We start from the raw sequence: 25,647 nt of genomic DNA on the forward strand, positions 1-25,647 counted from the left end.
TGTCTATTATAAAATTCACATTTTGATTGGAGATCTTTTAATGTCTTTTCTAGAGAGATTTAATATGAATATTTTAAATGGTCTCCAGTTTCCCTGTGGATTATTGACATTTTAAACTCTGCACTTCAATTTTCCCTCAATACGTGTAATTTTGTCACGGCTATTTCTGTACTTAAAGATGAGGAACTATATAATTGATTTCTTCATTTTTTCCCCATGTCTTTCCAAGGTACTGCATTTGATTGTGTCTTGCGACTGAGTGAAAAATGCTAGTCCTTGAGTCAGGACATTGGGCCCTTTACCAAGTAACTCAACTTATCTGGGCTTCAGCTTCTCTATGTGCGATCAAGAGGCTTGGACTAGCTGACTTTTCAAATGCTGTGTTTCTTTGATTCACTCTCACTTACTGATCTGCTCCTTAAGAAGAGGGCCTGTTCTCATAAAGTAACAACAGTCTTTTCCTAACCTTGGGTTGGGCGGACTTTAACTGTTCGTACTCAGTTTGTTAGTTATATTGCCTTCTACATATGCTTAGCTCTAAATAATTTATATGGTTCTTGTGACAATTTTTAGATCTTTTTTTCTTATTTTCTTTTACAGTTTCTAATTTGTTATCGCCAGTGTAGAGGAGCCTGATTGACTTTTAAAATTTATTGATCTTGTATGTGTGTGCCTTGTTGAACCGTCTTATTAGTTCCTGCTAGTTTATCTGTGGGTTCTTTTGGGTCTCCTAGATAAATGAGCATATTAAATGTAAATAATGTGTTCTTTGGATAAAGTTTATTTTCTTGCATCTCTATGTATAGAAGCAATATGTTGAATTGATTTAAATATTTAAATATTACATACCTGTTATCACAATCTAACATTCTTTATCTTATTTTCTTTCAATCAATATTATGTTTTCAAGATTTATCCACGTGAATCCATATAGATCTAGGTCTTTGATTTTTGACTGTTTGATATTATTTGATCACATGCATATAGCATCATTTATTTTCCATTCAAGCATTATTGGACAATTGGATTGTTTCCCTCCATTCTCTAGAACAAACAACATTTCCTAGAATATCCCTGAAGATGTCTGACAGTCGAGAAGGGCCAGGCTGCCCGAAGGATTGCTACTTGCTTTTAGCCACCTTCCAACAGGCCGTCTCCAGCCAGCAATTTGAAGCATCGCTGAAATGAGAACTGCCCCAAATGTTAAGATCTTAGGAGCTTCCTAGAAGGTGGGAGGTTAATGATAGGCATCCTGCTGGGATCCCAGGGGAGTCTGAGCTGGCCTGAAGCTCATCTTCCTCCTCCACCTCTCAAGAGAAATGTGGAGGAAAGAAGACTTCAAAAACTGTGAGCAGGCAGAGGGAGAGATATTGGGGGCCGAAGCTGTAACTGAGGTCTTGGAGTGGGCTGTGAGCACGCAGAGCCTCTAGAGAGCCAGGCTCTGCCTTCTGAGGACTTCTCCCCTAAGGCTGCTCATAATTCACGTGATACCAGCCATATAGATCCGACTTGGCCCACACTGTCACAGAAAGCCTTATCAGAATCTCTTCTTCTTCATACACTCTTGTGTCTGTTACTTGGTTATTGCCTATGGTACTCCACTGATGTGAACCACAGTCGCCAGGGGATGGAGGACACTAGTGACCCATCTTGCTCTGTGGCCTCAGTCCACAGCTTGAGGGTAAGGGAAGAGGCCAAATGAAGGTCAAGAAGGAAAGATGGAGTTTGAAGAGAAGACCTGAGTTAAGGGTTTCTTCTCAAGTCTTGATGACTGAAATGTAGCTCCAGTACCTGAAGTCCTGCTTGTTCTCAAGGCTGACCGCGGGGCTGGGTGCACTCAGTGAAGGAACCGTATACACTTAGTATTGCCTTGCTTGCTCACACTTGCCCTCCTCTGATACACCCTCTGCAAGACTGATCTTCCCCTGAAACAACATTCCACCTGCTACTGTCATCTCATGAACATTTGCTTCCCCTTCCTAGTGTCCCCCTAGAATGCCATTGCAGCCAATTCATAATTTGATAATCATGCTGCTTACCATATTCTCAGCAACTTCTGATAAATTTTATTCACTTTATTCCATAGTCTTCACCCATCAATAATCTTCCTTAACTTCCTAGCTGCAGGTTAACCCATTTGGAATCACTTCTTTTTCTTTCTCTTCTTTGGCAAATCCTTTCTACCTTTTAAGGTCTTTTTCTTGTCTCTCTACCATCCTGCCTTCCTGAACTTCTTTTTTTTCGTTTAAGTAACCTTTCAATCTCCTTCCCCAATTTCTTCATAAACATTGAGAGTTTATTCCTCACACGTTAGACAGTGGTTTATGAATGGCCAGGCATAAGAGACTCAGAATGAATTGGCAACCCCGAGGTACCTGTCTTGCTGGGGAGCCACAGGTGAAGGGCTGTCTGCTGGACATATGTTTGCATGGAGTCAGGCTGAGTGGCCTCAGGGTGTTTGCTCTGCACTTGTGTGTGTTTCTCTCTAGTTGGTTTCCTCGCCAGCCACCTGTGACCTCCCTCCATCCAGCCCAGGGAATCCTTCTCATCACAGGGGTAGGATGTTTGTCTCATTTTCCATCACATCCTTTCCCCAAAGTTTCGTTGTGAGTTGTTCCCATTCCAAAGACCTTTCCTCTTTGAAGAGAAAAGAAAAAATCTTGTCTCTCCTTTCCTCTCACTTCACTTCTGCTCTATTATCTCCTCTGTCCAGAATGGCCCACTGACTCACATGGGTGTAGATCCAAAGATGGCAAGAACTGCCAGCAATTCTGAGATAATAATACGGATGGATCAGGAAAACTTGAAAACCTTTATCCCGCCACATTAAAAAAAAATGCACTTCCAGTGTATTCAGAGTCTCAGTGTAGAAACACAAATGATGTAGAAATTGAATTACACTCAAGTTTTGCTTTCCTCCTTTCCTGATTTATTCTAATCCTCAAAGTTAACATGGTGAACTATTTGTTATGTAAACTTTCAGACATTTTCTACTCATGCACACTTTTCTTTTTTTCACATAAGAGTGTGAACTAGGTCACTTTCAACATGCTGTGATTCTGTGATTCATTGTCTCCCACCGAGTCATCCACTGATAAAGTCATCTGTTTCATGGAGAAATATTTCCAGTAGCTAATAGCCAATGTCTGTGGAGTGCTTACTCTGTGTCGGTATCTTCTAACTACTTTACAGTTAATTTGTACAACATACCCATGGACCAGGTACAATTATGACCCCCAAGTGACAGATAAGTGCAGATAAGTACAAATAAATACAGAGGCCAAGTGACTTGCCCAAGACACTGGAGCAAATCAAAATCCATGCCTCTGTAATCATTTTGCTCTATTGCCTCTGTCTGGGAGGCTTGATGATTTGGCAACTAAAACCTTAAATATCATGTTCCATTTTCATATCTGTGACACAAGCGTGGGACTGTGATACGGGGTAACTAACCTGAGTACTTTTGAAAACCCTTATGCACCTGGATGAAAGTAAGCCAGGGTCTGCAAGCTATAGATTTATGATTTCCTACCAACTTTTAAAAATAGCTTCTTGAATGCAATTTATGTAATGTCAAGGCTAGGATGTAGTCCAAATAGTAACAGAAAAATGAAGATATGCAGAAAAATACTTAAATTTGACAAGTATTGGGAGTGTAGTATTTTTGGGGCCAGTGTGAAGACCACAGGAAAACTTGCTGTTTCCATCCCAAAGGGAAGAGCTCTGTGTTGCAACTGCCAAGGTCCCTGGGGCAGCAAGTGGGCTCACTGCTTAGTAAAGAAGCATCCTCAGTTTGATAGAATCATATGGGAGCCTTACATTTGGTTAGCAGGTTCTACCTTCTTGATGTAATAATATTTTCAGTTTGTGGGAGGGTATCAAGCTCTGAAAATACCCTTGGAGAGATTTGCTTATTAAGTTTGGCTTTTGCAATCTCCCTACTACTTCTTTACTAAGCACCAGGCGGCTTCCTTCGCTTGTCAGAATCATGTTGTTTTTCCCTTGTCGAATGAACTTCCAAATACTTTTGGATGAGCTATTAAGTTTGGAAAAAAATATACATCTCTTTAAAATAAGGAAGATAATTACAATGACAAGTAGAAAAGACTCTAAAATGGAGAATATACGCCATTACAGGCAATTAATGGGAGTGGGAAGCTCGGGCTCACTGTCCAGGACATAGAAATAAAAGCTGAGGATGCTCTGAGGCATCTCTTGGATCTCTATAAGCCTCCATCGTTTCTGCTGAGTAGGGTTGACAGATAAAATATAGGCTCTTCAGTTAAATATGAATGTCAGAAAAACAACGAGTACATTTTTAAGATAAGTATGCCCCAAATAGTACATAGGATCTACTTAAACTAAAAGTGATGACTTACTATTCATGTGAAGTTCAAGTTTAACTGGGTATCCTGTATTTTTATTTAGTAAATCTGACAGCCCTACTGATGATCCACAATGGAGGCAGTTCAGGAACGGTACATGCTGGCTCTCGGACAGTCAGAAATGGCTCCAGCAGATCCAGGTACAGTATGAAATTCTTTTTGGATGTAGCTCAGAAGCCATGGCCAGCCCTTGACTGCAAGTACTGCCTCGGGTTTCCCTGAGGTGGGGTAAACCTTCCTCTTAATGGCCTTTTGGTAAGTCTGGAAGACCATATCCAAGGGGAGCCCCAAAGTCAGTTTCATCCTCACAACCATGTCTCCAATTCCTGGAATTGGCTGCATTTGACTCACAAGAGATGAGGAGGTTTGTGAAAATTGGGAGTGTCATAGCTTGAACCCTTTGTAGGTAAAGTTTTGCTGTTGTGAGAGTTTTAACAGGAGCAATGTGAAAGACTCCAGGTCCCCAGGTAGATAGAAATAATCCTGTTCTACCTGGGTGTATGTGACAAGTCTCTAGTAGCTCACAGAGCAAATATCTGGTCTTGGAAAGACTGATCCAAGCTTGGATGTTTCTGGTGACAAGGCAAGGTCGTGAGTTTGAAGTTCACCTTTTATGGTTGAGGAGACAATAAGGTTGTCAGAAGGGCAATCATGGAGGAGACGTTGGCTTCATCCATTGTGCAGGCTTGTATATTTGGTTCTATCTAGATTGTGTTTCAAAGGTGGAGCTTGTTTACAATTTTGAACATTCTCTGACATGCTTTTTGGACCTTCATTCCTAGAGCGAGAGCAGTGCTGAGGTTCTAGAAATGCCCTGGATATTCTGAGCTGTCAATGGCCTTTCCCAGGTACTGTTCCCTTGGTGCTGCTCCTTGAAATGTGCAAAGGGATTATCATCTGTTTTGTGGTGGGTCCTAGCATTGTGAAAGGAAGCTGCTGCATCTGGCTCAGAGGATTTGGGATGTGGTTGGAGTAGATGGGCCAAATTTAGGTAACTGGTGTTACTCTAGACAAGGACAACAAATTATTGGAAGTGGAGTTGTCTGGGATGGGAATGATGTTGCGATTTCACAAATGCTCCAGGACCAAGGAAGACAACCAGAAGTACTGGGATTGTTTTAGGTTGCAGGTAAGGGACAGAGGGATGGACTAGAGATTGAGCTCATACAGCTGGTTAGTGTGTTGTTCATTCGTTCATTCATTCATTCATTCATCCAACACGTATTTACTGAGTTACTATCATGTGTCAGTTAGTCTGTTAGGTTTTGTGATACGATAGTGGAGGAAACAACTTCTCGGTCTTTAAGGAGTGTATAGTTCAGTCAGAGAGACTGATAAAGAAATAGGTAATTACAACATAGGAAATAAGTCATTTGATAGAGGAAGTAGGTGTTTGTGGGTGTAAACAGGAGGGTAAATTTAACTAAGTCCAGTTGTGGAGGTAGGGAATGGGAGACCCAGAGGGACTTCTTGAACGAAGTGATAGTGGAGATCAGCAGGGTGAGTAGCAATTTTCCAGGACCTTCCCAGGCAAAGATGGAAGGAAGGAAGGAAGTTTCAGGCAGAGGGACCACTCTGTACAAAATCCTTAAGATAAAGAGGATATTGTATGTTCTTCAGCATGGCTGGGGCATGAACTCTGAGAAAGGGGGTTGATAGGAGACATGGCTGGAACGAGAGCCATGGCTCTGTCATTTAGACTTTGTTCTGTAATCAATGGGGATTCATTGAAGGTGAAGGCAGAGGAGTGCCTCCATCAGACTGTGTCCTAGAAAAGCCACTTAGGTGACTGTGTATAGGGTGGGTTTAACTGAGCATCAGCGTGGACAGTAAGCTCAAATTTTTCTGTGTGGGACCAGTGTCACACATGGGACTATGTAGGGCACCAGATTCAATGGGGCAATGAATGTTTTTTGGTTTTTTCCTCCTTTTTTATATGAGGCTAGGCAGATGATGCCATGCCTTCGTTCCATTAAGAGCAATGTGAAATCAGTGAAATCTCCTAAGATTCTGCAAGGCAGATTTTTCTTTGTATGATTTTAAATTCCCTCAAGACCTGAAAGGGCCATTGCTGTAGAAAAGGGGTCTGGTACATGTAACACCTGGATGGAAATAACAGCTTATGGGAAAACATGGAATTTGAGGAATTCTGGGGCAGGATGCTGGAAGTAGATGACTGCAAAAGGCCTTTCCAAGTCACAGCCTTATAGCTCCTGGTCCTCTTTACCTTCTCCTCTTCCTGACCCCAACCTCATGAGGATGAAAGTGTACTCTAGAGACCTTTGATCAAATCCTGCCCACAACAGTCTGTGGTTTGAAAGTTACAAAATTCCCTGAGAATTGGTAAGCTCTCTATCTTCCTCATTAGTCATTTAGTACCATTTATAATTTCCAAACAGCTACTGTTTCTAGAGCCCTTGCTTTCCATTTCTGAGTGTGTTTTGTCATTATTCTTTTTGATCTTGGAAATGTAATCTTTAACAAACCACCAATTAACCATGAAATGTCACTGCAGCAAAACATCAGTATTCTCCATGGGGTTTGTTGTACTTGGATTTGACCTTCATTGTTCATTCTTGGACTGTCTTCCCAGTTTGTGGCTTATTTGGATTCGCATTTCTTCTTTTTGTTGATTACTTGAAAGCTTTTGTGTAGAAATTAAGCTGGTAAAATAACATAGAAGGCTTTTCCCCTATGATAGTCCCTTTCTTTTGATACCAGTAATTAAAAGTGTGCTGTGATAGCATTAGAGGACTTAAAGTTTGAAGGTTTTAAGAATGACTTGGAGACTCAGGAGTGAAAAGGGACTAATACAAGTGAGCATGAATTATTATTTTGCTCAAAATACTATTTAAAAGAGATTAGAATTTAGGTTTATTGAAGAAAATGGTTATATTTGAGCTATTTGAAGTTCTAACAGTCAGATATTCTTTGAAACTCTATTTTAAAGTTCTAACTGGTGATCGTAGAATAAAATTGCCACTTGATGGAATGTGGAATGTGAAGAGGTGAAAGAAAAGTCAGACTGGAATGATGCTACAAAAAAAGAAACTTCCCATCATGACCAGGCAGAGCAAATGGAAATCAGGTGGGAAAGGACATAGAAGCAGAGATGGTTTTGTGATTCCTGGAGCCTGCAGCTCTTTGAAAGTGCTAACCACCATGGGGCAGGTGCAGAGCACCAAATGAGAGCCTCTCGTAAAAGTCCACGCGGCAGAGATGACAGGGGCACCAGGTGGGAAGTCTCTCCATGTTTGGTACACAGGCTGGAATTTCCAAGATATGAAGACACAGGTCTTTCTCTGAAAGGGGCGGACTGTGACGTTTTTTAGATAGAATTTCCAGAGCTAATGACATACTCAAGCTAAAGAAAATATATCTGTCCATCTAGGGACGCTGAAAACAGTGGGAGGCAGAAAGAGAAAATATTTTGGCAACTGAGAGACCTGGGCTGGTGTCTGTTACTTCAGTAAATTACTTAATGCCCCTGAGTCCAGCTTCCTCATCTATAAACTGGTGATGTACTAATAAGATTGTTGTGGGCATTAAATGAGATCATGGACGTTGGGCCATTGGTAGAGTACCTGGCACATAAGAACTGTTTAATAAATGGAAACCAGCACTCATTATTCAAATGATAAGAATAGTGCATCTCAGGCTCTTGTTGAGAGAGGTTTCTTATTATCTATTCTAATTGCTAAGATGACTTGTGAAGCCCTCTGAATTTGCATTTGCCAGTTGCCTGCTATTGGCAATTTGTTCAATGTCCCTCCTATATTTCTTAGACCCTACCATTTTGTGCATGTGGCAAACTTTCAATTGCCATTATTTGGCATTTTCCAGCCCAGGAACTTCTGAAGCTGTTGAAGTCTGCTCTGCCTGTGTAGATGGCAGGAAGGAAGTGAGGGGAATTAATAGCTTCCCAGCAGCAGTCCTCAACCAAGGACTGATGGGAGTGGGTATCTAAATGCCCCAGCTCCCTGGCCCTTCAAGTTGGAAGCTTGTGTTTCCCAGAGTTTCTCTGTGGATTACCTCCACTTTTCCACACTATTACCTGGCTATAACACAGTATTTAATGCTTGCCTTCTCTTCCCTATCTCACTTTCCTATTGGAGTTTCTTCCATTTCTCATATTAACTATTTGAACTGGAATGTTTATGACTGGGTTTGATTCTGGGAGAACCCATAGGAAGTCATTTTCTTGAGAGAAAACAGTTGTCAAGTTGCCTTCTATGAAAAGATATTAAATAATAGAAAAACTTAAGCTTTCTTTATGGTCGATTCATTTTTCCCTATGCACATTAATTGGCTACAGTATTGTTTAAATAATGATATAATATAGAAGTGATACAAAAAGCAAAAGGACACTGCTGATTTTAGAATATTTGTTTTCATGTTAAGCATCTAAGACACATCAGTTATGTGAAATGAAAACATGATGACCCAAAACCTATGGGATGCAGCAACTGCAGTTCTAAGAGGGAAGTTTATAGCGATACAATCCTACCTCAAGAAACAGGAAAAATCTCAAATAAACAACCTAACCTTACACCTAAAGCAATTAGAGAAAGAAAAACAAAAAAGCCCCAAAGTTAGCAAAAGGAAAGAAATCATTAAGATCACATCAGAAATAAACAAAAAAGAAATGAAGGAAACAGTAGCAAAGATCAATAAAACTAAAAGCTGGTTCTTTGAGAAGAGAAGCCAAATTGATAAACCATTAGTCAGACTCATCAGGAAAAAAAGGGAGAAGATGCAAATCAACAGTTAGAAATGAAGAAGAAGTAACAACTGACACTGCAGAAATACAAAGGATCGTGAGAGATGACTACAAGCAACTCTATGCCAATAAAATGGACAACCTGGAAGAAATGGACAAATTATTAGAAAAGCATAACCTTCCGAGACCGAACCAGGAAGGAATAGAAAATATAAACAGACCAATCACAAGTGCTGAAATTGAGACTGTGATTAAAAATCTTCCAAGAAACAAAAGCCCAGGACCAGATGGCTTCACAGGCAACTTCTATCAAACATTTAGAGAAGAGCTAACACGTCTCCTTCTCAAACTCTTCCAAAATGTAGCAGAAGGAGCAACACTCCCAAACTCATTCTACAAGGCCACCATCACCCTGATACCAAAACCAGACAAATATGTCACATTGATAGAAAACTACAGGCCAATATCATTGATGAACAGAGATGAAAAAATCCTCAACAAAATACTAGCAAACAGAATCCAGCAGCACATTAAAAGGATCATACACCACGATCAAGTGGGGTTTATCCCAGGATGCAAGGATTCTTCAATATACGCAAATCAATCATTGTGATAAACCATATTAACAAATTGAAGGAGCAAAACAATATGATCATCTCAAGAGATGCAGAAAAAGCTTTTGACAAAATTCAACACCCATTTATGATAAAAAGCATCCAGAAACTAGGCATAGAGGGAACTTACCTCAGTATAATAAAGGCCATGTATGACAAACCCATAGCTAACATCGTTCTCAATGGTGAGAAACTGAAACCCTTTCCTCTAAGATCAGGAACAAGACAAGGTTGTCCACTCTCACCACTATTATTCAACATAGTTTTGGAAGTTTTAGCCGCAGCAATCAGAGGAGAAAAAGAAATAAAAGGAATCCAAATTGGAAAAGAAGTAAAGCTGTCACTGTTTGCAGATGACATGCTACTTTACATAGAGAATCCTAAAGATGCTACCAGAAAACTACTAGAGCTAATCAATGAATTTGGTAAAGTAGCAGGATACAAAATGGGCAGAAACCTCTTGCATTCCTGTACACTAATGATGAAAAATCTGAAAGAGCAATGAAGGAAACACTCCCATTTACCATGGCAACAAAAAGAATAAAATACCTAGGAATAAACCTACCTAAGGAGACAAAAGACCTGTATGCAGAAAAGTGTAAGACACTGATGAAAGAAATTAAAGATGATTCAAATAGATGGAGAGGAATACCATGTTCTTGGATTGGAAGAATCAACATTGTGAAAATGACTATACGACCCAAAGCAATTGACAGATTCAGTGCAATTCCCATCAAACTAGCAATGGCATTTTTCACAGAACTAGAACAAACATTTTCACAATTTGTATGGAAACACAAAAGACCCTGAATAGCCAAAGCAATGTTGAGAAAGAAAAACGAGCTGGAGGAATCAGGCTCCCAGACTTCATACTATACTACAAAGCTACAGTAATCAAGACAGTATGGTACTGGCACAAAAACAGAAATATAGATCAGTGGAACAGGACAGAAAGCCCGGAGATAAAGCCACGCACATATGGTCACCTTAGTTTTGAGAAAGGAGGCAAGAATACACAATGGAAAAAAGAGAGCCTCTTCTATAAGTGGTGCTGAGAAAACTGGACAGCTACATGTTAAAGAATGAAATTAGAACAGTCCCTAACACCATACGAAAAAGAAAGTCAAAATGGATTAATGACCTAAATATACAGCCAGACACTATAAAACTCTTCAAGGAAAACATAGGCAGAACAGCCTATGACATAAATCACAGCAAGATCCTTTTTGACCCACCTCCTAGAGAAATGGAAATAAAAATAAACAAATGGGACCTAATGAAACGTAAAAGCTTTTGCACATCAAAAGAAACCCTAAACAAGATGAAAAGACCACCCTCAGAATGGGAGAAAATATTTGCAAACGAAGCAACTGACAAGGGATCAATCTCCAAAATTCACAAACATCTCATGCAACTCAATATCAAAAAAACAAAGAACCCAATCCAAAAATGGGCAGAAGGCCTAAATAGACATTTCTCCAAAGAAGATATAGAGATTGCCCACAAACACATGAAAGAATGCTCAACATCACTAATGATTAGAGAAATGCAAATCAAAGCTACAATGAGGTATCACCTCACACCAGTCAGAATGGCCATCATCAAAAAATCTACAAACCGTAAATGCTGCAGAGGCTGTGGAGAAAAGGGAAGCCTCTTGCACTGTTGTTGGGAATGTAAATTGATACAGCCACTATGGAGGTCAGTATGGAGGTTCCTTAAAAAACTAAAAATAGAGCTACCATACGACTCAGCAATCCCACTACTGGGCATATACCCTGAGAAAACCATAATTCAAAAAGAGTCATGTGCCACAATGTTCATTGCAGCTCTATTTACAACAGCCAGGGTATGGAAGCAACCTATGTGTCCATCGAGAGATGAATGGATAAAGAAGACGTGGCACATATATACAATGGAATATTACTCAGCCATAAAAAGAAACAAAATTGAGTTATTTGTAGTGAGGTGAATGGAGCTAGAGACTGCTATACAGAGTGAAGTATGTCTGAAAGAGAAAAATAAATACCCTATGCTAACACGTATATATGGTATCTAAAAAATAAAAGGTTCTGAAGAACCTAGGGGCAGGATAGGAATAAAGACACAGATGTAGAGAATGGACTTGAGGACACGAGGAGTGGGAAGGGTAAGCTGGGATGAAGTGAGAGAGAGGCATGGACATATATACACTACCAAATGTGAAATAGATAGCTAGTGGGAAGCGGCCGCATAGCACAGGGAGATCAGCTCGGTGCTTTGTTACCACCTAGAGGGGTGGGATAGGGAGAGTGGGAGGGAGACACAAGAGGGAGGAGATATGGTGATATATGTATATATATAGCTGATTCACTTTTTAATAAAGCATGAACTAACACACCATTTTAAAGTAAGTATAACCCAATAAAGATGTTAAAAAAGAAAAGAAAAGAAAAGATTGAATCTGACCAGAACCCATGTGTAATCAGAGCTCGGTGTTTAACAACTGGTTTAATTCCTTATCATAAATATACAACCAGGCCAGAGGCATCCAATATTTATAATAAATATCAGTGACATGATAGTATCATCATGAGACCTCTGTGTATTCTTTCTGATTCAGATGAAACCCAAATTTTCTGTCTCCCCACAAAACTTACTTTTTCTATTTTCATGCATTGACTGCATAATTGATTTTGGAGAGCTGTTCCATCTGTGTTTTGAGTTGGGCTGAAGTAAGCAGTCTCCCTCTCAGTGGGTATGCCTACTCATAACTCAGACAAAATACAGCATGGAATACACGTTGGATGTTTTGGTTTTATCTATCAGGTTGATTTACAAATGATGCCAGCGGTTGTATCGTCAAAATAGCAGCTTTCAAACTTTTTCCCCCCAGTGATTGATTCCTTTTACAAATAAAATTTTCTCTAGAACTCCAAAGTATAAACTATATTATGAAAATACTGATTTGACAGGCAGGTAGCTGAAAATGGTAATGGACTGCTGTGTGCTCTCAGGACACTCTGCAGTTATTATTTACCCAGAAACCCATGGGAGGTATAGTAAGAAATCCCATTTCAAAATTGCATCACCAACAATGCCTAACTACTGCTTGTATTTTTTTTTTTTCATTTTCATATTTTGCGGTACGCGGGCCTCTCACTGCTGTGGCCTCTCCCTTTGCGGAGCACAGGCTCCGGACGCGCAGGCTCAGCGGCCATGGCTCACGGGCCTAGCCGCTCTGCGGCATGTGGGATCGTCCCAGACCGGGGCACAAGTGCGCATCCCCTGCATCGGCAGGCGGACTCTCAACCACTGCACCACCAGGGAAGCCCTTGTATTTCTTATCATAAGCATCAAAGTCAGGGAAGAAGCACACAAAACTTCTAATAAGTACTAAAAGATTTATAACTAAGTAATATTAAAACATTATCTGTTAGAAATTAGTTATTGAGTAATTGACTATGATGTGATAAGACTGGGTTCCAGGTAGATGAGTCTGAATTTTACATGGTATAGAAATTGGAGGGGCATGTTATTGTAGAAGTGGGTTACTGATAGGGGAAAACGGAATTCTCTTATTATATAAATCTTAGAGAAGGGACAGTTTACCGTGATAAACTTAGATGATATGTACTTAGCCAATTGTACCAATAGGCCAGTCTGTGCGATGTTCAAGGAACATGGATTTTCCATTCTCTGAGGTCCTATCCAGTTGCATGAAACCCAGAATGGTGTCTCATCTAACCCTTTATGATCCTGAAAACTGTTTGTCACCCTGAAAATCCAGCATGATTCCCCAACATGATTGCAAAATCTGCCATTAATCAAGCAGCCCTTGTAACCTGGCTCTAGCAGTTTCTCACTATACCACTAACACCATCTTGCCTCATTGCCCAAAGGTTGCATGATAAGACTAGGTACTGCACATGCCCCATATGGACTGGTTTAGCATGTAGGCTTTGACAAAGGCTTTCACAGACATGAGGACTTGATTACACATCTTTAGAAATGAGAGCAAACCAGGTACTGCTGTTTTAAAAAAATGACCAGGGCCAATCTACACACTTACTAATCAATAACATATTTAAAGTAAGGTCATTTATATACACACATTTGGTAGGAGTCTTACACTGAGATTTGCAGACAAGAATGAGTTAACCAGACATGCCTTGCAAGGGGGTTCACCAAAATGTGTTAAAACCTAATATATATCACTTGTGAGTCAGTGACTCCTAGAATATTCCCACAGTGTTAAAATATACATTAAAAATAAAAAATTTGGACTAAATTATTTGTATGTAACACCTGAAACAACTATGCAGAATTTTAGGGCTTCTAGAAACATAGCTTAAAAATAAATCCTAAAATGAGGTCCCTGGCTTGGAGAATTTGGATTATTGCCATTTTACCAATGGAGAAAAAGCAAACAAATCAAAAAATGACTTAGGCATGATTACATAGTAACTCAATGGCAGGCCTGAAGAGTGGAACTCAGGGTTTCTGTGCTGAAATCCAGGAATCCAATGAGCTAAACTTCCAGGAAGTAGAGTATAGCACTGAAGTTCCAGACGACAGCTATATCATTGAGTTTGGTGTAAAATAAAATTCATTTCATTCAAGTGAGAACTGTTAGTTGCTCAAAAATAATATTGGGATATAACTTCCTATTACTTTGACTTTGCTCCTAATCCATGTCTGATGGCTTGGTAATGATAAAAAATCAAAGTGTAAAGTTATGTGCAGGAATACTCATTAGACTTGGAGGACAGAACCAGTAATGGGAAGGAATTGTAGGCTACTGTCTTAGGCTGTGAAGTCATTCATAATAAGCTTCTTATTAGCTTTTGGGCCACCATGTTGTACTGAATATCAAGCGTTGATCACCTCAGCTTGTAGACTGTAAAGTGTCTATAGGAAACAGAGTGTCATTTGATTTTCCCTAAAGTGATGCTGAAGCACATTGGCAATAGATTAACATTTTAAAGGACCATCATTTAAAGAAATGCTTTTCCTCAAAGAGTGAAATTCAGAACAACCTATTCTAGCCTTAAAGTTCGGATGGCTCTTTGTTTGCATCCAACTTCATTCTGATGGGAAATTTTGGACAGTCCCCTTCCCTCATTGTGGAGAGTCAGGGGGAGCTCAGATAAGGTGCTTGCCTTGAAAATGCATGGTGAAGTTTGTGTAGTGAAGGAAGATGTAGGGGTGAGTATTCACTAAAGGCATTTAGTTTTCTCATTCAGAAGATAAGTTCAGATTTTCCCAAAAGGTAGGAAAAGATCTAGAAATGGAAGACAAAGCTGAGAGTAGAAGTAGGACAATGTGAGATCAGGTGGGCATGGAGCATGGAAGGATCTCTTTTTCTCTTTGTTGATTTTCAACTGGTTTATTGGCTTTACTGGTGTATTAGTTTTGGAGAGAAGGTGTGAACGTAGGCTTTGTGTATGTACAATCTTCTCGTTTCCTTTTACTGAGAATCTCTGGTACAGGGTGGGATTAGGATCAGTGATAGTGGGTATGAGTCAGCAGAGGAACAGATCTCAAGAAATAGTTCAATTGAAGCATTTTAATAACGAACTAATAATTTCATAAGAAGATAGGGCATGTTTCAGCCCACAAAGGGAATATTTTATTGAAAAATACACTCTCTCCATAGTATGTGCTTGTACCCACTGGGGTAATTCTGGGAGTTAGATAATGCTTTGAAGTTAGTTGGGTGGTTTGAAGGTTTCTACCACTCTGTTCCTGAAAAGGTGTTTTTCATCTTTCTTTTGGATAATAATGCTTACAGGCTTTGTAGAGTAGATACAGTGATGCAGAATAAACTCAATAGATAGAACAAATAGGTAGCTAAAATACCTCTCAATGGAAGGGGACCAAATGCATTGTGAATAACCAAGTGTTCATTTTATTCCAAGGAGGGGGTTGGGTAAATGACCCTGGTGCTGTGCCAGATGTTGCTTAACAACTGGAGCTAGTGGCGATGGAGTCTTGCTGTGTCACTTCAGAAAGGACGTGTTGACTACCATTGTCAGTCTATCTGGTGGCAGTCTTTGTCGTCATTCGCCACAGCCGAGAAGGCAGGCGTCTCACACAAAGTTGTTTAGTTGACAGATGTTTCTTGCGTGGAAGCTCCGAGTTAGCTACCTTTGTAGAGTTTCCTATCCAGCTCAAGCTGGGACTACAGGAACCATTCAGCAAATGAACACTGACTCTACCAGCTGTTCCATCTACAGCACACGGAGGCTTTTCAGCTTGTCTGAAGCCTGGTACAATTTGTCTGCACAGGTGCTGCAGGTGGAAAGGTATATTAGACTCTCATTAACGCTGGCATTTCACTAGAGGCATTCAAGCCTCCCAGAGCTGGAAAGGGTTGCACTCTTAAATGTTAGGATTCAAAGGACATTCAGATCTTAAGGAGAGAAGCAGGGACATGTAGGCAATGGCCCTCTTTGTTTATAATGTCTCCTTGGTTTCTGAACTCATTCAGTGTTTTGTCCTCCCCTGCCGCTCTGGATGCTGCCGTGCCAGATTCATTAACTGATTAACCTCCCTTTTCATTTTCATGTGAAATGATTCTAACGTTTAAGTAATGAACCCTGGTCTCACTGGTGTGCTGCTGACCTTGGGCTTGTTTGGAATTTGCTAGCTGGCTGCAGTTTACTCTTCAAGCCTTGCCTAAAGTTATCATTCTGTGATGAGATATGAAGAAAATCGGTTAGAAATGGTCCAAAAGACTGAACCAATACAGGAATGGATGATTTTTTTTTCACCCAAACAGAGACGGAAGAGAGGGAAGTAGGATAACTGCATCTTGGTGGGACATGGCATGTCTGAAGTGAGTGGGAAAGGGAGACGAATATGGAAATTCTTTAGCCCTTGCAGTAGAGACTGGGGGTAGAGGGATAGCTTTAAGTTCCCTTTAGTTTATTTAAGAAATGATTTTATCCTCACATCTGAATGGTCTGAGTACAAATCCAAGTTAATTACAGTGGAACCCGTTGGACTCCTGATGTTATGGTGCGAGTCCTATACCTGCTTTATGAGTTGGCTGCATAAGATGGGTCTTCGATTCTATTCTGTGTTTCTGTTAGAAAGGATGTTAGGATAGTGACGTATCTTAGGGGTATCAGTGCATTGTGCTGTGATACTCCTTCTTTTCTTTCCTTCTCTCCCCACCTTCTTCCTTCTCCTCAGCACATATAGAAGCCAGAAATGTCCTAACCTCTTTTTACCTTCAATTTTTAAAACATTGGCCCTGTCCCTGGCTCTGTGCCAGGTAATGTTGATTCATTACCCCATTTAATATCCTCAGCAAGCAGCAGAAGTAAGCATTATCAGCACCATGTTACAGACAGAAAATTGAGGCTCAGAGAGGTAACGACACTAATGTCAGGTCATGTAACTAATAAGTGATAAGGCTGAGATTCAGATCCATATCTCACTACAAAAGCCGCCTTTCCCCCACATGACTGATGTGCATTGACTTTCAATCCGTGTTTTCTTTAAAAAACTTTGGAGAGAGACCAAGTCCTTGACTTGGGTTAGAAAGGAGTTTCATAGACCTGAATCTCAAAATGCTTAAATTACTGAAATAACAAACAGTAAGAAGTCCAGACCTTCTCCACATTTGGAATCGTTGTTCTTCCCATAGTCTTGTGTCTGTTTCATCAAATATGAGTTGATTATGTTTCAATAAGAAAGGCCACTGAAACATAAAGCTGGGTGATTTAAAGTCATCTTTCGAGGCTTGACAGTCAGTGAATGTTTTATTCTCCTCTGTTGCTATGTCACAAGGACAAACGTAGATCTGATTATAAAATGCAATTGTGTTCCTCTCCGTATTCTACACAGAAAGTGTTATTAAGCCGTGGTGACCTTTACTCACAAGAAACGTGGTTGGCGAGTCACAGAAAGTGTGAGCAATTGCTCCCCCATGAAGCCCTGCTCCTGTGAATGGAGAGACGTCTTTTGGTAAAATGTAGCCATCTGGGAGGATTTAGGAAGGTTGAATACTGAGAAGTAAAGTGATGTGGGTCTTACGGATGGTTGTTGTGAAGTAGATCATTTGTCTAAATCCCAAACCCTGAAATGGCTATCTCTATGAAATGGAACATAGCTTTTATGATATGAATATTCAGTGACCTGACATCAATAAAAAGAGGAATGAAAAGAAGAAAAGCACATAGGTCAATTACATTTTTCCCACCTGGAGAGGTCTTTGCCGCTGAAGCTTGGCATGTCTCTGGACGCAGAGCATCATTCTGGTGTGTGCTTCAGGCATTGTGCGCAGGTGTCTGGTTCCCATTGTGCTGCCAGTGGGCTGGGGGGCCACTTGCTGATGGAGCTCATTGGCAGCTCTTTGTGTATCTTCCTGCTCCCACGAAGCATCATGTCTTTATCTTCTTCCCTCACTGCCTACCTCAGGCACAGCAGGGGGATTGGATCCTCTAGCACCACCATGAACTTGAGAGCTTTGCCTCTGCTCTTAAATCTTGCCAAAAGCTTAATTGACACGTTTTCTTGAAAATTCTTTTTTACGTTATAACTAAATCTTTTGGAGCTTTTTCCAGGTTCCTTTGTTGGAGTTTTCTCTTACTTGCTGTGAATTTGCTCTTAGTTGTCAATTCGTGGAAGTATCAAATTTGGTCTGTCTTTTATTCATGGTTAATTTTACGTTATTCATTATCCATTGATATTGTAACTCCTTTAAGCATATTTAATGGTGGTACACGTCATGCCAAACACGTCTGAGTTTCTCAGATCCATCTGAAGCAGAGAGGATGAAAAAAAAAATCAGCATCTTCACTTTTCCAGAGGAAGGGGGGCCAGACCTTCTAATATTGTAAAATGTGTGAAATCATTGCTGTCTCCAACCGCAAGATTGTTTCAGCATCCATGAGGCAATTTTATGTGTTTTTGGAATGAGATCCTTTAGTTTCTCTCTGTATTACATTTAGTGTCTGATAAACAGTCCCTACTGTCTACACTTTTGTCCTGTTAGTAGTCTAAAGACTTCATTCTCACAAACTGTACCAGTTGACTTTTATCTCCCCTGTTATAATAAGTAGTTTGATGTCTGTTATAAGTAGCCTTGCCAGTAATGTTCGAGAATCATCAGGTTCACTAAAATCCCTTTGGGCTGAAATGTTTTCAGTATTCCTGCTCACCTCATTGTGTTCAACCAGCCCTTCTAAGCTTTCTTTAATGTTTCCATTGATTTCCTTCCTAAGTCACAGTTCCTATGACCAGTCCTGCCATTGCAGGTGCACTCAGAGTTCACCCTGGTGGATCACAGGTTCTCATGTCTATCAAATGAAGTGGGATGATATTGTAAAGAAGAAATACGTTAAGTCCGTATGGCTGGCATCTCATGAAACTCACTTGGCATGTGGGCTAACATGCTTTCATGATTTTATAGTCTTTGTTTTTAAAAAATGTTTGAAAACATTGTGGTAAAATATACATAACATGTAATTTACCATTTTAACCATTTTATAAAAAGGTATACACTTCAGTGGCATTCACACTGTTGTGCAACCATCACTACTATCCACTTCGAGGACTTTTTTCATCTCGTAAGATGGGAACCCGGTACTCATTAAACAATAACTCCTCTTTCCTCCCTTCCCCCAGCCCCTGGCAACTAGCATTCTACTTTCTGTCTCTATGAATTTGACTATTCTAGGTATCGTGTATAGGTGAGGTAATATACAGTATTTGTCCTTTTGGGACTGGCTTATTTCACTTCACATACTATCTTCAAGGTTCATCCATGTTGTAGCATGTGTCAGAATTTCTTTCCTTTTTAAGGTTGCATAATACTTCACGCTAGGTGTATACCACATTTTCTTTATCCATGCATGCGTTGGTGCACAATTGGGTTGTTTCCTCCTTTTGGCTATTGTGAATACTACTGCTATGAATGTGGGTGGGCAAATATCTTTTCACATCCTTGCTTTCAATTCTTTTGGGTATATATCCAAAAGTGGAATTGTTGGATCAGATAGTAATCCTATTTTTAATTTTTTGAGGAACTGCCATACTACTTTCCACAGTGTTGCACTGTTTTATATTCCCACCAGCAGCGCACAAGAGTTCCGATTTCTCCGCATCTTCACCAATAGTTATTTTCCGTTTTTTTGATAATAACCATTCTGACGAATGGGAAGTGGTGTCTCACTGTGGTTTTGATTTGTATTTCCCTAATATTAGAGATGTAAAGCCATCTCTTCATGCGCTTATTAGATATTTGTATATTTTCTTGGAAGAAATTCCTATTCAAGTCCTTTGCCCATTTTTAAATTGAGTTGTTTGTTTGTTTTGTTATTGAGTTGTAGGAGTTCTGTTTATATTCTTGATATTAACCCTTTGTCAGACATATAATTTGCAAATATTTTGTTTCATTCCAAGAGCTGCCTTTTCACTTTGTTGATAGTACAAAAGTTGGATGCATAAAAGTTTTAAATTTTGATATAGTCCAATTTACCTATTTTTTTCTTTGGCTGCTTCTGCAGCCTTTGTCTTTTTAGATTCAATCTTTTATAGTGTTTTTATCTTGAAAGAATAATCTTGGTTATTTTATTCTTTCCTCAAGATTCATATTATAGACCTTTACTTAACCTCACTGCTAAGCATGCTTTTCACTCTCACAGACACTAAAATCTAGCCTGGAGTGTTGCTCCACGTGGAAGGTGAGTGGGCAGGCTGCAAGGGACCTTACATCCCCATGCTTTTACTTAGGCTTTCTCTAGGTTGAAGTTGTGTTATAAACAATAACGTATGATTTGGTTTGTTGGATAGCCTCAGAATTCCACTTTCTTTTCCATCCATGTATTCACTGTTCATTGGTGCTTGTATTTTCTATTTGTGCAGTTACTTTTCTATTAGTGTTATCTGAAAAATTAATGAGTATTCTAGATACCCTCATCTAGGTCAGGGTTTTTTTAACTTCTTTCTTTAAAGCACTTGAACCCCTTTTCTAACAAAAGCTTAAGTAGAAGCTCAGTACAGTGGGTAAGAGCAGTGGTTACTCAGGAGCAGGGAATGAAGATGTTCAGCTCACTGCTTTCCCTCCTCCAGCCCTTGAACCTTTCCCTTTGAACCTGGATGGAGGCTCTGTGGAGCCGAGTTTGCTCAGGACAGAAAAGCCTGTTGATAAGGCAGGAGATGAATTACAGTCATTCACTTCCCACTTCTCCAGTCCTACTTACATCAAAGCAATTCAACTTTTGTATGGTAAATGTATTTAGGAATCCATGTACTATTCAGCTTAAACTACAGGGTTCTCTCAAACTGGAAATCAAATAAACAAACATCCCCCCACCCCCTCAAAACAACCAGGTTTCTCTGCCTGAAATTGTTGTTCAGAAACCTCCAATCGACTTTACTGACCAAAACGATAACCCACACACGCCAAGGACTTGTAACCATGATACATGATACACTTCTTGGGACACCCCATTGTGCATAGTGACCCATTTTATTGATGAGTATTTCACATAGGAAGATTCAAAAGCCAGAGGAGAGTCCCCTGGTAAGGAGGCCACCTACTGAGACACAGGAAACTTAATTTTGATCCACAGACATTTTAAACTAGAAAGGAACTTGGAGATCGGTAGCCCAAGAGGCAGCAAGAGTGGTGTGTTTGGTTTGCACAGAATTTAAAAAATTAGTTGCCAGCATTAAAAAAAAAACCAGCAGTGTTTATATAAACATTACAAATAAAGATAAAAATCTTGATTTTAGCCTGTCTTGGAAAAATCATAACATGTGACACTAGGCCCATGGTCCTGTATGGCACTGATGAATTACAGGAGGCCTTTAAAAACTCCCAGTGTCGGGCTTCCTTGGTGGCGCAGTGGTTGAGAGTCCGCCTGCCGATGCAGGGGACACGGGTTCGTGCCCCGGTCCGGGAAGATCCCACATGCCATGGAGCGGCTGGGCCCGTGAGCCATGGCTGCTGAGCCTGCGCCTCTGGAGCCTGTGCTCCGCAACGGGAGAGGCCACAACAGCGAGAGGCCCGCGTACTGCAAAAAAAAAATTAAAAAAAATAAAATAAAATCCCAGTGTCCAGTCTGCATCCCAGACAAATTAAATGATATTCTCTGTGGTTAGCACTCAGACGTCAGTATATATTTAAAAAATTGTACTAAAAACACATGACAGTGATTATCATCTAAGTCATTTTAAGCGTACAGTTTAGTGTTTTAAGTGTTTTCACATTGTTGTGCAACAGACTTCTAGAACTTTTTCATCTTGCAGAACTGAAACTCGATACCCATTAAACACTAATTCCCCCACCCTCCTTCTTCCAGCCCTTCCTTGGCAACCACTTTTCTACTTTCTGTTTCTATGATTTTGAGTACTCTACATACTTCATATGAGAGGAATCATACAGTATTTGTCCTTTTGTGACTGGCTTATTTTGCTTAGCATCATGTCCTCAGGATTCATCCATGTTGTAGCATTTGACAGGATTCCCTTCTTTTTTTTAAGGCTGTATAATATTTCATTGTTTGTATGTCCATTCATCTGTGAAGGAATATTTTGTTTGCTTCCACCTCCTGACTATTGTGAATAATGTTGCAGAGTGTGCAGATTTATTTCTGAGATCCTGCTTTGAATTATTTTGCATATAAACCCAGAAGTGGGATTGCTGGATCATATGGTAATTTTATTTTTAATTTTTTGAGGAACTTCTGTACTATTTTCTATAGTGGCTGCACCATTTCTCATTCCCAGCAAGAGGGCACAGGGTTCTAACCTCTCCGTGTCCTCTCCAACACTTGTTATTTCTGTTCTTTTGACAGTGGCCATCCCAATGGGTGTGAGATAATGTCTCATTGTGGCCTTGATTTGCATTTCTCTTAAGTTTAGTGATGTTGAGCATCTTTTCATGTGCTTGTCGGCCATTTGTATATCTTCACTGGAGACTTGTCTATTCAAGTTCTTTGCACTTAAAAAATCAGTTATTTGTGGGTTTTTTTGTTGAGTTGTGGAAGTTCCTCAGATATTTTGGATATTAATCCCACATTAGATATAAGATTTTCAAATATTTTTCCCATTCCAATAGGTTGCCTTGTCATTCTGTTGATTGTTTCCTTACCTGCATGGAAGTTTTAAAATTTGATGTAGTCCTATTTGTCTACTTTTGCATTGTTGTATGTGCTTTTAGTATCGTATCCCAGAAATTATTGCCAAATGTAATGTCCTAAAATTTTTACCCTATGCTTGCTTCTAGGAGTTTTATAGTTTTGGTCCTGTACTTCTTTCTTTCTTTCTTTCTTTTTTTTTTTTTTTTTGCGGTACGCGGGCCTCTCATTGTTGTGGCCTGTCCTGTTGTGGAGCACAGGCTCTGCACGCGCAGGCTCAGCGGCCATGGCTCACGGGCCTAGCCGCTCCGCGGCATGTGGGATCGTCCCGGACCAGGGGAACGAACCCATGTCCCCTGCATCGGCAGGTGGACTCTCAACCACTGTGCCACAGGGAACCCCTGTACTTCGTTCTTTAATTTATTCTTTTGCAAGTAGATATCCAGTTTTCCAATATCATTTGTTGAAGAGATTGTGTTTTCCCCATTGTGTATTTTTGGCACCTTTGTCAAAAATCGTTTGGCCATATAAGCAAGGGTTAATTTCTAGGCTCTCTACTCTGTTAAACTGGTCTAAATGTTTTTCTACAAGTACCATACCACTTTGATTGCTGTTGCTTTGTACTGTGTTTTGAAATCAGGAAGTGTGAGGCTTCTAACTTTGTTCTTTTACAAGATTGTTATGGCTACTTGAGGCTCCATAAGAATCATAAGATATTTTTCTGCTACTGGGATTTTGATCGGAATTGCATTCAATTTGTAGATTTCTTTGGGTAGCGTGGCCATTTTAACGATATTCCAATCCTTGAGCATGGGATGTCTTTCCATTTATATACAAATACAATCTTCCTTGATATCTTTAAGCAGTGTGTTGCAGTTTTCAATGTACAAGTTCTTCCCCTTCTTGGCTAATTTTATACCTAAGCATTTTCTCCTTCTTGATGCTGCTGTAAGTGAGATTATTTTCTTAATTCTCTTTCAGATTGATCATTGTTAATGTATAAAAATGCAACTGCATTGTGTTTGTTAATTTTGTATTCTGCAACTTTGCTAAAATTATTTCTTGGGTTCAGCAGGTTTGTTTGTGTGGGTGTGGGTGTGTGTAATCTTTAGGAATTTTTGTGCCTAATATGTCATCTGTAAACAGAGATCATTTTACTTCTTCCTTTCAAATTTGGATGCCTTTTATTTTATTTTTTTGTGTGTCTGATTTCTCTGGCTAGGACATTTAGTACTATGTTGAATAGTAGTGATGACAGTGGGTATCTTTTCCGTCTTCCTGGTCTTAGAGGAAAAGCTTTAAGTCTTTCACTGCCGAGTATGATGTTAGCTGTTGGTTTTTCATATATGGCTTTTATTATGTTGAAGTACTTTACTTCTATTAATAGTTCGCTGTGTTTTTATCAGGAAAGGGTATTAAACTTTTGTCAAATGTTTTTTCTACATCAGTTGATATAATCACGTGGTTTTGTCTTTCCTTCTGTTAATTTGCTGTATTACAATGATTGATTTTCATATGTTTCATCATCACTGCATTTCATTTGGGCATGGTGTATAGTACATTTTTTTTTTTTTTTTGGCGGTATGTGGGCCTCTCACTGTTGTGGCCTCTCCCGTTGTGGAGCACAGGCTCCGGACGTGCAGGCCCAGCAGCCATGGCTCACGGGCCCAGCGGCTCCGCGGCATGCGGGATGCTCCCGGACCGGGGCACGAACCCGTGTCCCCTGCATCGGCAGGCGGACTCCCAACCACTGCGCCACCAGGGAATCCCGAGGGCTGTCACTTTTGTTCAGTTACATGAACATGGTGACAGGCAAGCATAAATGCAGAGATGGCATTCCTGTGCTGGTATGGGGAAAAGGAAGAGAGGCCACTGGTCAGGACATTGTTTTGCCTAGGGAGGAAGAAGATCCAGTACTTTGGTAATTTATTTAAGCTTTTGTTTTTTTTTGCGGGATAGAGGAGCAAGTAGGGGAGCTCATACTTGAAGCCGAATCCGGCCTCCGTACCCTGACACTGAATTAAATCTCAAGACAGAGTTGTGGGTGAAGTAGAAAAGAATAGCTTTATTGCTTTGCCAGGCAAAGGGGGCTAGAGCAGGCGATTGCCCTCAAAACTCTGTGTCCCTGACCTGGAGAGGGTAGTGAGGAGTTTTATAGTAATCGTTCAAAGAGGAGAGCATGATCAGCTCATGGACATTTCTCTGATTGGTTGGTGGTGAGGTAAGTGGGTGTCAGCATCATCAACCTTACGGTTCCAACTGGTTCTGGGGTCTGCGTGTTTGTGGGTAGCACACCATTAACTTCTCCCACCTAGTGGGGGTTTCAGTATCTGCAAAACAGCTCAAAGATATTGTTATGTGTATCCCTTAAGGGGGAACCAAGACTCTGCCCGAAGGCTGCACTAGTGTTTCTTTTGACTACTCCTCCCTTGTCTCGCATCCCCTCCCTTCTCTAATTAGCAACTGTTTGAACCTGCTCCTTGGAACTCAGGGAAGGTCATGGAGGCTGAATGAAGCCTAATTCCTGTAATCAAGAAATGGGGGACACCGATACAGGCTTTGTGCCCAGGAGCCCACAGGGTCCTGCTAGGGATCATCCTCAGTGCAAGGAGATGTGGAAAATCCAGAGATAAGGAATCATGGCCTCTTACTTTCCAAGGGCTCCTACTCTATGTTGTGGGGGAAATCAGACGCATTCATTAAGAGTCTGCCCGATTGAAGGATGTGAAAAGAGTTATCACAGAGGTACAACTAACATGCTGGGAAAATGTGTGGTCCATTCTCACTGGGATATCTGGAAGGGCTTCTTGTAGAAAGTGGGATTTTAATTGAACTTAAAAACAATTTGTACT

At 40.3% G+C, this 25,647-nt stretch overlaps 1 protein-coding gene across 1 annotated transcript in view; it reads right to left on the reverse strand.

The window, feature by feature from the left end:
- Nucleotides 1-19,562, reverse strand: part of LOC309811218 (protein FAM170A-like) — a gene marked incomplete at both ends in the record, with an annotated part of 187,118 nt that extends 167,556 nt beyond the window's left edge. Inside the window, one exon of the mRNA XM_082633806.1 lies at nt 19,545-19,562. Within this exon, the coding sequence (XP_082489932.1) occupies nt 19,545-19,562 (18 nt within the window). The remainder of the gene's footprint in view (nt 1-19,544) is intronic.
- Nucleotides 19,563-25,647: the final 6,085 nt, after the last annotated feature.

The sequence above is a fragment of the Mesoplodon mirus genome, assembly GCF_964341445.2.
Source record: "Mesoplodon mirus genome assembly, chromosome: 10".
Lineage (NCBI taxonomy): Eukaryota > Metazoa > Chordata > Mammalia > Artiodactyla > Ziphiidae > Mesoplodon > Mesoplodon mirus.